This window comes from Nematocida displodere, assembly GCF_001642395.1.
Source record: "Nematocida displodere strain JUm2807 chromosome Unknown 1, whole genome shotgun sequence".
Classification (NCBI taxonomy): Eukaryota; Fungi; Microsporidia; genus Nematocida; species Nematocida displodere.
In genome coordinates this window covers 239,176-252,709 of record NW_027138130.1, presented here as the reverse complement: position 1 = coordinate 252,709, position 13,534 = coordinate 239,176, and the positions used below count along the sequence as shown (strand labels likewise).

The window sequence follows — 13,534 nt, the reverse complement described above, 5'->3', positions numbered from 1 at the left end:
TTCTCTTATTTTTATCTGTAAGGGTTACTTTATTTTTTGGGAGGTCTTTATATTTCAGTAAATTGTCGCCCCCATGTCAAAAACACAAAAGTTTTCTATAGACGCAACCCAGGAAGAAGACTTTCCTCGGTGGTACAAAGAAACCATCACCAAGTCAGAGCTTCTCGATTACCACGACATTAATGGATGCTACGTTCTCAGGCCTAATGGATATTTCATCTGGAACACGATTAAGGCATATTTTGATGCAAAAATACTTGCTATGGGCGTAGAGGAGGCGTACTTCCCCATGCTTGTGTCAAAGAGTGCCCTGGAGAGGGAGAAGGACCACCTGGAAAACTTTGCGCCTGAAGTGGCCTGGATCACCGAGTGCGGTGGAAAGCCTTTGGAGAATCCGGTTGCAATCAGACCTACCTCAGAGGCCATCATCTACCCATACTTTGCCAAATGGATCCAAAGCTACCGAGACCTTCCCCTTAAAGTCAATCAGTGGTGCAACATCCTTAGATGGGAAACAACCCAGCCAATGCCTTTCATCCGCGGAAGAGAGTTCTTGTGGCAGGAGGGGCACACTGCCCACTTTGCGCGGGAAGAGGCCGACAAAGAGGTTTTGGAGATTCTTGACCACTACGCCGGGGTGTACGAAGAGGTTCTAGCTGTTCCGGTCGTTAAGGGAAGAAAAAGCATCAAAGAGACATTTGCCGGAGCAGACTACACCACCACCATTGAGGCATTTGTTCCCTCCTCTGGGAGAGGTATCCAGGCAGCTACCTCCCACTCGCTTGGAACAAACTTTTCCAGGATGTTCGGGGTGGGCGTGGAGGACCCAAAGAACCCAGGCACGCAGACGCCTGTTTTCCAGAACTCCTGGGGCCTAAGCACCCGGTCAATCGGGGTGTGCATACTTGTCCACTCAGATAATCGGGGGCTGGTTCTTCCACCAAAAGTGGCGCCCGTTCAGGTAGTTATTGTTCCATGCGGCATAACCAAAAAAACCACAGCTGAAGATAACACTCGGGTGCTTGAAGCTGCATCGGAGCTAGAGGCCAGCCTCAAGGCGCGGGGAATCAGGGCCAAAAGCGACCTTTCACAGTCTGTCAGCCCAGGGTGCAAGTTTAACCACTGGGAAGTCCGCGGAGTGCCCCTCCGGGTGGAAGTGGGCCCCAGAGACCTCCAAAACGGAACGCTCTCCCTGGTTTGGCGAGCAAACTCCACCAAAAAAACCGTTTCTCTTGAAAATGCGCCTGAAACCCTTGCCAGCGAGCTAGACGCCATCCAGGCGTTTATGTTCACCCAGGCCCAGAGTGTTAGAGACGCCCGAACAGTCGTGGTTGACTCGATTGAAGGCCTTCTGAAGGCCGTTCAGCAGAAACAGATGGCCAAAGCCTCCTGGTGCGGCGAGGAAGCCTGCGAGGATGGAATCAAGCAAAAGACCACCGAAAAAGACCAGGACGGGACAGTTACGGCAATGGGGGCCAAGTCCCTCTGCATTCCCTTCAAGCCAAACACCCCAATCCAGGCCCAGTGCATTGGCTGCACCTCCCCAGCTATTGCCGTTGGTCTTTTTGGCCGCAGTTATTAACTGACACGTGTTAGTTACCATATTTGGACACACAATCATTTTCAGTAATAAATAAACCACCACCATACCACAAACCAGACAGACCTACCAGCCCATAGTCAGTGTTTCTTATAAATAATTATTTTTTTAAAAGTGCATGGAGAGGCCTACAAGCAAAATAGTTTGTGTAACCAAAAACGGAGTGCTTCTGGACACGCTAGACCCGGAGTCTGTGGAAGTGCCCTGCAATCATTGCAAGACCCACAACGAAATTGTGGTATATGCTGACAACCACGAAGTAACTGTCTACAACACTGAAACGGAGGAAAAGAACATCTTCCCGATTCCAGATACCAAACGCATGGAAATAGCACCAAATGGAACAACCATTGCCATCTTCACTAAAGATCAGAAACTCAACATCATATCTAATACCAGCATCATCCACACCGCAGAGAAGGTCTCATCGTTTGAGCTGTCCTCAGAGTATGCCGTATACACCCAGGAGGCAGAAGAAGAGCAGGCGCCCGCACCTACACCCGCACCCGCACCCACACAAGCCCAACCATCTGAGGCCAGCCCAGAACCTGAAATGAAGGCTAAGGTCGACACAGTGCCTGAACCTACCACCACAAACCCAAGCACCAACCCAAACACCAACCCAAACATCAAGAAAAAGCCAGTACCTAAAGTAAAGATACAAAAGAAAGAAGGGGTGCAGAATGCTCCAATTAGAGCCATCCGGCCAATGAAAATGAAGGCTTTTTCCATCCTTGGAGGTAAAGAGGTGGATTTAGGACTGTCTGCTCCATTCACATACACAGTAGTGAATAAGCGCCTGATTACAACTAGAATATTTGGAGAGGTGGGCGGAGACATAGAGGTGTTTAACCTGGAGAGTACACAAAGGATAAAGAAGGTGGGCGTACACAACCTTATGTCAACGTCTTTCTTTAGAGACGCTAAGTACAGCAGGGACAGCGTTTTGTGTCTCTGCACCGTTAGTGGGCATACCAACACCTACTACGACGCCAAGATCCTCTACCAGCTCCACCTGACCGCGCTCACTTTCTCAATCGTCCCTGTTGAAAACCCTATCTCAGACGTTGTCTTCCTGAAGAAAGACACCTTTGCCGTCTGTTTTGGCAACAGCCCCAGCAAAATAACCGTTTTTAACGGAAACCTGGAAAAAGTGAAAGAGTTGAAGCGAGGAGTGCGAAACAAGATGTTTTTCAACCGGCAGGAGAACATTGCCTGCCTAGCTGGAATGAACAACCTTCCAGGAACGATAGAGATCGTTGAGCATCCTTCTAACATCTTCATTTCTTCAAATGAAATGGTCGGGTGCTCTATCATTGACTGGTCGCCCTGTGGAAGGTTCTACCTTGCAGCTGTCACCAATAGAATGGCCATTGATAACAAAGTCGCTGTTTTTGACTACTACTCAAGAAAAATAGGCGAAAGACACTTTAAGGAGCTGATTGACTGCAAGTTCCTTGGGGCTGACGAGCCCTTTAAAAACCTCCAGAGCCCCCCAGAGAAGGTTAAGGTTGAAAAGAAGGTTGCCTACGTCCCTCCATCGCTAAGAACAGCCGTTTCAGAAGAAACCTCTGAATGGATGCCTGCACACGTCATCAAGCACAAAGAAAGAACCAAAGAAAAGAAGTCAGCTACCCTTCAGAAAGAACTTGAAGAAATCATGGCCATTGAAGAAAGAATGAATAAAGGCGAAGTCGTTCCTGGTGGCTTCTTAAAGCTCCAAAAGAAAGAAGGCCTTCTTAAGAAGATAGAAAAGCACAAGACACCAAAATAAACGGTATAACGATACATTTTAATAGCTCTTATCACCTACTCCTCTAATGCCTTAAGCACTCTAAAACTACACACCAGGTTTTCGTCCACCTCCATTATAGCCCCCGAATTCTCAAACTCCCCACAGTAGTTAGGCGCTGAGAAGATAGTCACCAGGCGCTTCCCGGCAAAGAACTCGTATCCGTCCTCCACCACCTGATGCGCCCGGCAGATAAGGTCTAGATCGTGCTTCTTCAAGAACTCATCAACCACAGCGGCTCCAAAGGTAAAGCTGACCCCTCGGTCGTTTTCTCCCCACTTAGCAACCTCCCTATCTGGATCGCTCCATAAAAGATCGCAAAGTAGGCCGCTATCTGGGACGTCGGTCGGTCTCTGGATGGTGCGGATCTGGTTGAGGGACTGAAGGTCCGGAGAAAGGCCCCCGTGCATGCAAAAGATCTTCCCGTCAACCAGGGCAGCTACAGGCATACAGTTGAAGGTTTCAGTGAATTTTTTCCAGATTTTGTAGGTGTACCGGTCCTTGCACTCTTCATAGAAGCCATAGATCCGGTTAATGCTTGCACACTCGTGGTTGCCCCGAAGAATGAAGAAGTTGTCGGGGTACTTGATTTTGTAGGCTAGCAGTAGACAGATGGTTTCTAAGCTCTGTTTTCCCCGGTCAACATAGTCCCCAAGGAAGAGATAGTTGCTCTCTGGGGGGTGTCCTCCACACTCAAAGATTCGGAGCAGGTCTGGGTACTGGCCGTGTATGTCCCCGCAAATTTTAATAGGTGCCTCCATTTCAAGGAGCATTGGCTGCTGCATGAAGATCTCTCTTCCTTTGTTGCAAAGATACTTAATGTCGCTTTCAGAGAGGTTGATTCTTGGTGTGCTTGATTTTGACTGTTTAGCCTTTAGGAGCTGCTCAATGATTTTGTCAAGGCTTGGCTGGGTGCTCTGTGGCATAGGGTCTCCGAGGGAAAACTTTTGCAAATAAATAAAAGAGGAGGTAGAATTTTTCACGAACGATGGGACTTGAAGGACTAGCACGGATGGGAAGATACTACCACGCCAAGGTACTAGAGCACTACAGCAACCCGCGTAATGTAGGCACCTTTAGCAAGGCCATGGAAAACATAGGCACTGGTTTAGTTGGTGCTCCAGCCTGTGGGGACGTTATGCGCATGCAGATAAAGGTCAATAACGACATTATTGAAGACGTGAAAATAAAGACGTTCGGGTGTGGATCGGCCATTGCCTCCAGTAGCCTTGCGTCTGAGCTTATTAAAGGAAAAACTCTCGATGAAGCACTGGCTATTAAAAACATCGAGATAGCTAAAGAGCTGTCCCTACCGCCGGTCAAGCTACACTGCTCTCTTCTGGCCGAGGACGCAATCAAAGCAGCTATTGAGGATTACAAGAAGAAAAGGGGGGTGTCTGTGTAGGTAGGAGGGTGCCATTGGGTCGGTGTTGAGATGTGGCGCTGTCTCTTTCCAACAAAGCAGGTGCCTTCAAAAAGGGTGAAAAGCTTTTCTTTCGGGAGTGTTTTCAGAGAAATTCTTTCCATAAATGGCATGTTTAATTTTTTTCTATGGCCACTAGAAAGAATTCAAGGTTTAGTATTAAGAGAGGGCGAGAAAGCGCGGAGGGTCCTGGAGCAGCAGGCGAAAAGGAAATATGTCTGGCCTTCGCCCCCGCGGGGCAGGAAAGGGGGGCTGCTGCCAGAAGGACCCTTGCTTCCCACATTCTCTCATTCACAAAAAGAGATGATGAGATGGTGTACATAGCTTCAGCTATCGACGGGCTCAAAAGAAAGCTGCAGGCCCCTTCCAACGCCGCAGAGGAAACAGACTCTGGAAAGTCTGCAAGTTTCAGCAAAGACAAGCTTTTAAAAAAGAGCTCATTCCTAGGGTGTCTTTTTGATCAAGAGATCAAAAATTTGATCCAAACGGAAAGAAAAAAGAAAAACAAGGAAGGGGCCATGAAAATCATCAGTTCCAAAGCCAAGAGCACATTTATCACCGAGAGGCTCTCTATCCAGAGGCTACAGACATCTTACAGCCCGAGCACTCAAATTAGCAACCTGATCCTGGGAAAGGGCTTCACTGACGTAGAGGTGCCTGAGCAGGAGCGAGTGCTTGTTTTGGAGGCTTTTGGGCAGCCCCTCGATATGAAGATAACCTGCCACACCACCGCCTCCGATATTTTGCATAGTGTGTGGCAAGACTCCTGCGTAACTACCGGGATCGAGGAGTGCGAGCTTTTGCTTGTGTTCCACACCTTTAACAGCTACCGGGCGCTTCCCCTGGAGAGTAGGCCAATGATAGAGATTCTTCAGTGGAAGCTTGACAACTCGCTGCTGACTGTAATGGATAAGAAGATCATCCCACAGAACAAGCTGCTAAAGAACTGGGGGTATGAGCTGCGGGTGCTTAGAAAGGACCAGGCGCTGCCCGTGCTAGACCATTGCTGTGAGAAGCTGGAAATAGACCAGCCACTGGTGTACACGAAAGCTCCTTTGGCAAAGCAGGCCAAGCAGGTGGGGAGCCGGGTGTACAAGATTTGGAACAGGTTTCTGGGCGAGTTCAAGGAGTTCTTAGACTTTCCGTCCTTTTTCTCTGTGGTCTTTCAGGCCATTGTCCTTTTCTTTGGGCAAAGCACGGCTGCTGCACCCTTTTCCCCGCACAGCCAGGCCCACCCCGAAAAACGAGCTACAACCAGCTACCAGCCCCGAGTGAAGCCTTGTATAAAAAAGGACAGTTTGCAGTTTCCCATCCACCTGCAAGCGCTGCCACGGCCTCGGGGGACGGAGTCTGTGGACACCAAGGTCAAAAGAATCTTAGAAGAGGTCCGGGGCGAGGGTGCAGTCGATACGGCCCCTCAGGAAAGTGGCTGGGGCCGGGCTCTATCTGTCCCAGAGTATATTGATCCCTACCCAAAGAGCTGCCTAGAGCTTGGGCAGTGCCCGAGCCAGCCGGCGCCAGTTAGCAGGGTGTCGCTGAACCTGTCTAACATGGGGCTAACCGAGATACCAAGTGTGGTCTTCGGGATTACCAACATCTCAGAGCTGGATATTTCCAACAACCGGCTTACAAACCTTCCCAAAGAGCTCAACGCTCTTAAGCTCACCACACTGGATGCCTCTAACAACTGCATAACGAGCATTGACACCGACCTCTGCATTCCCTTTCTTAGGCTGGCTAACAACCACCTAACTCGCTTTGGGAGCAAGTATCGCTACCAGGAGGTGAACCTGTTGGGGAACCCTCTTGAGGAGTTCCGGGCCCGGACAAAGATTCTCTACATAAGAGAAATGCACACCGCGAGGAAGATGAGCACATCTTTGAACCTTTTGCAGAGAGTTTCGATAGTTGATGTTGAGTTGAAAAAATTTGTTGGGAAGTTTCCTTTTTTGGAACACCTCCAACTGATAAACAACACCTTGCAGGAAATATCAATTGTTGCGCCCAGGCTACAGAGCGTGCTGTGTGCGCATAACCTACTGACAGACTTCCCGTTTCTGAAGCAGGAGCAGTCCTCAGAAAAGTTTTCTCGGCTGGTGTCGCTCTCTCTGCCGTACAACGTTCTCAATATCATCCCAAACAACGCCTGGAAGCTTCCCCTGGAGTACCTGAACGTGTCGCGGAACCAAATAGTGCGGATTGACCCTCCAGGGCAGCAGCTGACGCTGCGGCACCTGAATGTATCGGGAAATCAGATCAAAGAGGTCCAAAACATCAGGCGGCTCCCCAGCCTGGTTTGCTTCATTGCAAGCTTTAACATCCTTGAAAGAATCGCTGATCTTGACCTTCTTACCGAGCTTAAAATGGTAGATCTCTCCTACAACGTCTTTACAGCGATTCCTCCCATGTACATGCTCCCAGGAAGGGCAAGCTCACAGCCAGCCAAGTTTCCAATGTACCTCTCTTTCCTTGGGAACCGAAGCGCGCCCCCAAAAGAGGCAGAGCGGGAGAAACTCCTCACCAGGGGGGTTATGCTTATCTCCCAGGAGACCAAAGACGCATTTGTAAAGATACACGGCATTGTTGGGGCTAAAAACCTCTGTAAGCTCTGCCACGCCTATGTCCCCAAAGAGCGGGCCAAGGAACAAACAGAGACTAAAGAAATAAGAAACACCGCCAAGGCCTTCTGCATCAAAAGAACACACGTGGCCTCGCTATACCCAAACCTACCAGATGTACCTATTTCCGTTAAGATATATGTCTACTTTTGGTCAAAAAGCCTGGGGGTCCATGAAGAGATCGAGCACACGATCAAGAAGCTGGAACAGCTCCTGTCGGGAGAAACAGAGGAGTCTTTAAAGAGCCGGTGGCCTAAACACAAGCAAAGAATTGTCAACATGTTCACAGATCTCAGACACCACGTGTTTCCAACCAAAATACCTATTCTGTGCCTAGTGATGGTTACCAGCAGGTCTGTCTGCACGCTAGGCGTTGACCCGCTTAAAATAGTCCTTTTCCGGAACGAGCGAGGCGTCTTTCTCAAGAGCGAACAGCATATGGAAATGGCCTGGGCCGAGACAAAGAAAACGGACGTGTTTGTGGTGGTGGGGCACGGGTCGCTTTTTCAGACGGTGTCAACAGATGAGCTTGTGATGGCCTACAAGAAGAACTACTCGCTCTCAGAGACCCAGTCGTTCCTGTTTTCGCACGAGTTCCACGAAATGACTGCAATGATCATCCCGCTCACACAGAAGCCAGAGACTGTGCTCCGGAAGAAGCAAAAGCAGATATCAGCTCCAAAAATTCTTGAAGGGTTCTCGGTCTATAACTTTGCCTCGCAGTTCATGAAGGCGCCGGCCGTGGTGTTCACTGACATTGTGAACAGCACCCGGCTCTGGGCCCTGGACCCGATAAAAATGCGGGAGGTGTCAAAGATGCACAACAACACTGTCCGGGAGCTAATCAGGCAGCTTGGGGGGTACGAGGTTAAAACAGAAGGCGATGCCTTTATGCTGATCTTCTATGACGACCTATGCGCTACAAGGTTCGGGTACGAAATACACCGGCGGCTACTCCACAAAAACTGGCTGGAAATGGCAATTGAGCACAACCCGCTTATCTATTCAAAGGGAGCGCCTATCTATCGGGGCATACAAATCCGGGTGGGTATCAGCAAGGGCGCGTGTGTGATTGAAAACGACCCAATTACCAAGCGCCTGGACTTTTACGGGAAGGCTGTAATAGAAGCTGCCCGCCTATGCAACCTGGCCAATGGAGGAGAAACCCTGATTTCACAGGCTCTGTACAACAAGGTCAAAGATGCCAAGAAGGAGACGTGCTACATCATACCCAGGGGCCGGGCGCTTCTTAGCGGCCTGGAGTCGGAAACCCACCACATTTACGAAATACTCCACCACAAACTTGTCAAACGTCTTCTTTTAAAGTCCTCCCTGGGGGTAAAAAAGAACGTTTGGCTTATCTCAAAGGCTCAGTAGTGCTTAATAAAGAGAAGGTATAAGCTGGCAGACCGTTCCCACCGACCTTTCCCTGTAGTTATGTAGTTACATCCACTATTTCAAGCTCCTCTCCCGGCTCCTTCTCTTTTATCCCGAGCACTTGCAAACTACTGGGCACTAGTCCAAGTGGTATCTTTTTGGAATTTAAAACCTTTTGTGTTTGGGGCAGTATGGAGGTGCGCATTGTATTGTGGTGCTTCGGGTGCAGCCGCCTTTTGTTTTTCTACGCCTGTATATGACAGGGTCAACCTTAGTAGACCAACATCTACCAATTCTCTGGGCTTAAACCTAGACTTAGTCCGAGACACCCCGAGACTTAATCCACTGAGTCCGAGCAAGAAGAATGTTTTTTATTTTGCTCGGAGTTTTATAGGTCCTGAAGCTTATTTGATTGGCAAGGAAATTGGTGGCGTAGAGGTCTGGCCTGCCACATGGGGGCTGTGTGTTTGGGAGGTTTTATGGCCCTTCAGTAGCTACTTCAGCACCGTTCCTGAGAGCTAGCTGGCTGAGGGGTATGTGTTGGGTAGTCTGCGGGGTTCCTAGTTCATGTATGTCTTGGTGTTTCGGGTGGTAGGGTGTGGATGGTGATGTTCTTTTTGTCCACCACCCAGACCCTCACTGGCCAGGGGATGGGCTCTCTGCACAATGGGCATGTCATGTTGGCCTTTGCACGTATACTGCCTTGAACCAAGTGAACAAAGCACAAATTGCAGACCATGTGCCTTCCTGCATCAAGAACACAGAAGTGGGTGGGAGCTTGTCCGACGCAGCTTCCCTCGGAGCTTCCGGGCATGTATAAGCATATGGGGCATGTGGGGTCGGTGTTTCTTCCAGATATAGAAGAGAAGAAGTCTGGGCACACTTGAGTCAGTTGTTCAGCAAGCGCTATAGAGCTGGGGTCCCAGCTATCTTTTACTTCCCCAACCACCCAGTCGGAACAGGCAGATAGAGAAAGACCCAGCATGGGAGGCAGATGGCCTAGCTGACCTACCAGGTTGCATGCTATGCTATCGATGGACAACATCAAAAGAAACGGGAGCGTTTTGATGTCGAAAAATGTGTTTCTAAGGTAGAACGCCAGGAAGTCGCTTCCCCTAACCCTGACATCAATGTGCACCAAGGCAGTAAAAGAGTTGGCAATCCAGGCAAGCATGTTTAGACCATCTTGTTTGCCAAGGAAATTGTTTGGGTAGGCCAGGCGTATCCCAAGGTTTTGAACCGTGGTGTTTGGGCAGTTAGTGTTGACCCTGCAGGCTGGTTTGACGTCTTTGTTATAGATAAACACGAGATCAAGCTGCGCGATCTCTTCGCCCTTCTTGCAAAAAGGGGCAATCCTCTCCCACAGCGCTTTGTTACAGCCCATCACCAGCCACCTCTTTTTTCCTATCCCACAGAGTGTCTCTGGTGACGCAGCAACCAACCTTGAAACGTTTTTGAATATTAGCCTGTTCTTTACCCTTCCGTTCCTAAGAACGTTGCAGTCAATGGAGCCTAGGGCGGGTAGGTGTTTCATGTACAGTGAGTAGATTTCCTTACAGTTTATGGCGTCTAAAAACTCTAGAGATACAACGGTAGTCAGCCAGGATAGATAGATGGTTAGACTGGATTCGCTCAAGTCCATCTGTCTTATAATCCAATGAAGATACCCGATATCCACATTGTATAGGCCTAGCTTGGATGCTTTGACTTTGGTGACTCTCCCCGGCGCACTGGGCATATTCCCAGCACATATTTGAAGGTTGGTTATGGCTAGGTAGCTTGTGCGCAATGTTCCCAGTGCATTGAAAAACTTCCATACAACCATCTCTGACAAAGGTACCTTGCTATCCACTTGACAGCCACCACATAGCCTAAACTGTCCAAATTCCATGCCCTCAACAAGATCGTTCGGAATGTCAGCTAAAGTGCACTGGTGAAGATGGAGAGGCTCGGAGGATGGTTGTGTTTTCCTAATGTGGGCGACTGTATTTATCATCACTGTTGCCAAATCAAAGTTACATTTCGCAAACAGAGATATTGTCTGCTCCGTGTGAGGTGATTGTAGATACTCTAAGCATTTAACACACCAAGCCAGCCCGAGTAACAGTCCCACAATTGCTCCTCGCAATATATGCTTGGCATCTTGAGGTGTGTTGGCGTGTAATGCCTTCGTAATACACCTAGATAACATTTGAAGGAATACTTAAAATTTCCATAAATATGCTGCAATGTACAATCGTATCACTATGTGACTGTAGGTTGTTTGGCTGTCAATATATGTGTTCTCCACCTGCTGCGCTGTTCTGGAGGTTTTGGCCGATTTTATGCTAAAATTTGCCCAACAAATCAGCTTTACAAATATCTGGGCAAACTACCAAGTGGACTTTAACTCCCACACCCGCCCACCTAGTTGCCAGCGCAGCCTACACATATGTTGGCACAACCATTCGGTCCAAACTTGTGGCCTAGCATGATGCACGCCACTCTATATGAACAAGTCCAGTGTGTATTCAATCCGGCTAGGTAGCGTTTAAGAGGGGTGGGTAGTTTGAGATATTTCTACTTGAAGAAAAGTTTGACTAAACACTCTAATAAGATTGAGTCTTAGTCTGCAAAGTTTTCATAAAAGTAACACGAGTGACAAATTAGCCTAATATGCCCAACCAAACACACCCAAGTCCAAACACAACCAAAAAATGGTCAAATAGGTTTATTTTTGGCTAGCCCAGGCTCTTCTGGCACGTGTTTGAGTATGGTGATGCCCAGTTGTGTTCGGGTTTTAGCAGCGGGGTGAAAGTTTGATAATCTTGAAATTGAACAAACCTTGGATGTTCTTTCTTATTACGCCATTAATGCCCGTGTCAACTATCTCGTCATTGCATTCGGGACAGTGCAGCAACTCTTTCGCACTGTGCTTTTCCAGGCTTAGTTTGTTCAGGCAGGGATGGCACGCCATGTGCCCAGCCTTGCACACGATGCCTAGATACTTGGGCCGCGTTTGAGGGCCCATCTCGTTAAAGTCATTGACAGATTGGCCGCAGACCAAGCAGGTGGGGTTCGGGCTGGTGTTCGGGGAGGCGAGGAACAGGCCCGGGTGGGTGCTCTCCAGGATGGGGCAGATAAATTCTTGGGAGGCGCGCACCATCTGGTTGTTTAAGTTTCCCCAAGCCCATTCCTGGTACGCCTCGGGAACAATCCAGAGGGTGCTTTTGCCGCTGTACAGGTACAGATAAAGACCGTTGGTGGGCGAGCAGTACAAAAACTTGAGTTTGGGGAGAAGAGGCTCCATATAGAGGTATGAAGACACCGCGGTCCTTGTAGGGGCAGGAATGTTTGATCTAACAACTCGAATCTCTTCAGTGCCTACAAAGCATCTGCAAACCCACATAAAGATGTCTTTTAGGCCCTTTTTCGAGGGTGTCTCATCTAGCACAGCAAGCAGCCTTACATCAAGGGACCCGACCTCTGCTTTCCTTGCGCAGGCCATACCCCAGAAACTATCAACGGCTTGGATGAAATTGATGGTTAAGAGTAGACTGTTTACCACAATGGCAGAGTCACCCAAAACGACAATATTGTACCACAGGTCAGCAGGCACCTGCAATCGCTCCCACGCCTTGGTGGAAATGGCTTGTAAAGTCTCTAGAGATGCACTCAGGTAGTTGTTGGCCCCCTGGATGGTTAGCTCTCTCAAAACCCTCTTTTCTTCCAGCAAAGCACAGTCGATGTTTGTAAGGTTCTCTAGATTGTGTAGATACAGCGTAAGTAGGGAGTTCGGGTTGAAATTGTCCAGGAATAGAAGGTTGGCTATGGCAGGCGCGTCGTAGATGCAAAGGTCAAGGTTGGATTCAGACACATCAAGGGAGCCAAGAATCCACCCAGCAAACTCTGCAGACATCCCCTTTAGCTCTATCTCTTCGGCACACACCTTGAAGATTCTAGGTATCTGGGTAGTGCTCGGGACTCCCAAAGCATTAGCAGGCCGGGGTAGTGTGTTGGTATCTTGGAAGGGAGCTTCAATATCTACCCCAATGATAGCAAGTGTCTCTAAATACACCGTGCCAAGGGCCCGAAACACTTTCTCCAATACCTCTCTGTTTAGTGGCTGGTGCTGTTTTTCGGTGCCATGCATATGCATATTACCAATGGTTAGACTTTCAAACAACATACCTTCCACCATATGCTCTGGTACGGTTTCTGGGGTGTATGCTTTGAGGTTGACTTCAACCTTACTCCCTCTCTGATCTTTGCAAATATACGTTTGTCTGTTGGCGGTGTAGGTTTCTAGGATGCATCCAGAGGCGCCCATAAAAAAGGCAAGCGTTTGGTGGGTGTATGGAGAGTCTAGGTAAACGACAGTTGTGGTTATTTCGGTGGTACTCCCCATAACGGCTGTGTATAGGAAAGCAGCTGCAAGGGCAACAAGTATCTTTCTCAGAGGTAGGCGTTTTCGGGGCTTAGGAGGTGTGTGGGCGTCTTTTCGGGTGGCTAAGTGTGAAGAGTGCCGCATGAGAATATTTTTTATCTTGTTCCAGTATTTATAGATAGGAGAGTCGCATATTTTGATGGTGTCATACGCCAACTGCTTTTGTGATAAGTCTTTAGTTAGACAGATAGACAGCGCTTGCCTATCTAGATGGCATGTTTAGAACATAATACTTGGTGGTTTGATGTTTTGATGGCATAGACATACACCACCCAAATATAGAAATCAGTGGTGATGC

At 48.7% G+C, this 13,534-nt stretch overlaps 7 protein-coding genes across 7 annotated transcripts; 4 read left to right on the top strand and 3 right to left on the bottom strand.

Annotated features, from left to right (window-relative positions):
- Nucleotides 1-73: 73 nt before the first annotated feature.
- NEDG_00203 (bifunctional glutamyl/prolyl-tRNA synthetase) lies at nucleotides 74-1,582 on the top strand (the record flags this gene model as incomplete). Its single annotated transcript, XM_067687621.1, has 1 exon — nucleotides 74-1,582. One exon carries the CDS (start codon nucleotides 74-76, stop codon nucleotides 1,580-1,582), a length of 1,509 nt encoding a protein of 502 aa, XP_067545329.1.
- Nucleotides 1,583-1,718: 136 nt separating this feature from the next.
- Nucleotides 1,719-3,374, top strand: NEDG_00202 (translation initiation factor 2A; the record flags this gene model as incomplete). Its single annotated transcript, XM_067687620.1, has 1 exon — nucleotides 1,719-3,374. One exon carries the CDS (start codon nucleotides 1,719-1,721, stop codon nucleotides 3,372-3,374), a length of 1,656 nt encoding a protein of 551 aa, XP_067545328.1.
- Nucleotides 3,375-3,409: 35 nt separating this feature from the next.
- On the bottom strand, nucleotides 3,410-4,318 carry NEDG_00201 (serine/threonine-protein phosphatase PP1 catalytic subunit; the record flags this gene model as incomplete). The annotated part of the gene is made up of 1 exon (XM_067687619.1): nucleotides 3,410-4,318. The coding sequence occupies one exon, from the start codon at nucleotides 4,316-4,318 to the stop codon at nucleotides 3,410-3,412; it is 909 nt and encodes a 302-aa protein (XP_067545327.1).
- A 62-nt stretch (nucleotides 4,319-4,380) lies between these two features.
- On the top strand, nucleotides 4,381-4,797 carry NEDG_00200 (nitrogen fixation protein NifU; the record flags this gene model as incomplete). The annotated part of the gene is made up of 1 exon (XM_067687618.1): nucleotides 4,381-4,797. The coding sequence occupies one exon, from the start codon at nucleotides 4,381-4,383 to the stop codon at nucleotides 4,795-4,797; it is 417 nt and encodes a 138-aa protein (XP_067545326.1).
- Nucleotides 4,798-4,943: 146 nt separating this feature from the next.
- On the top strand, nucleotides 4,944-8,810 carry NEDG_00199 (uncharacterized protein; the record flags this gene model as incomplete). The annotated part of the gene is made up of 1 exon (XM_067687617.1): nucleotides 4,944-8,810. The coding sequence occupies one exon, from the start codon at nucleotides 4,944-4,946 to the stop codon at nucleotides 8,808-8,810; it is 3,867 nt and encodes a 1,288-aa protein (XP_067545325.1).
- Nucleotides 8,811-9,375: 565 nt separating this feature from the next.
- NEDG_00198 (uncharacterized protein) lies at nucleotides 9,376-11,001 on the bottom strand (the record flags this gene model as incomplete). Its single annotated transcript, XM_067687616.1, has 1 exon — nucleotides 9,376-11,001. The coding sequence occupies one exon, from the start codon at nucleotides 10,999-11,001 to the stop codon at nucleotides 9,376-9,378; it is 1,626 nt and encodes a 541-aa protein (XP_067545324.1).
- A 588-nt stretch (nucleotides 11,002-11,589) lies between these two features.
- NEDG_00197 (uncharacterized protein) lies at nucleotides 11,590-13,320 on the bottom strand (the record flags this gene model as incomplete). Its single annotated transcript, XM_067687615.1, has 1 exon — nucleotides 11,590-13,320. The coding sequence occupies one exon, from the start codon at nucleotides 13,318-13,320 to the stop codon at nucleotides 11,590-11,592; it is 1,731 nt and encodes a 576-aa protein (XP_067545323.1).
- Nucleotides 13,321-13,534: the final 214 nt, after the last annotated feature.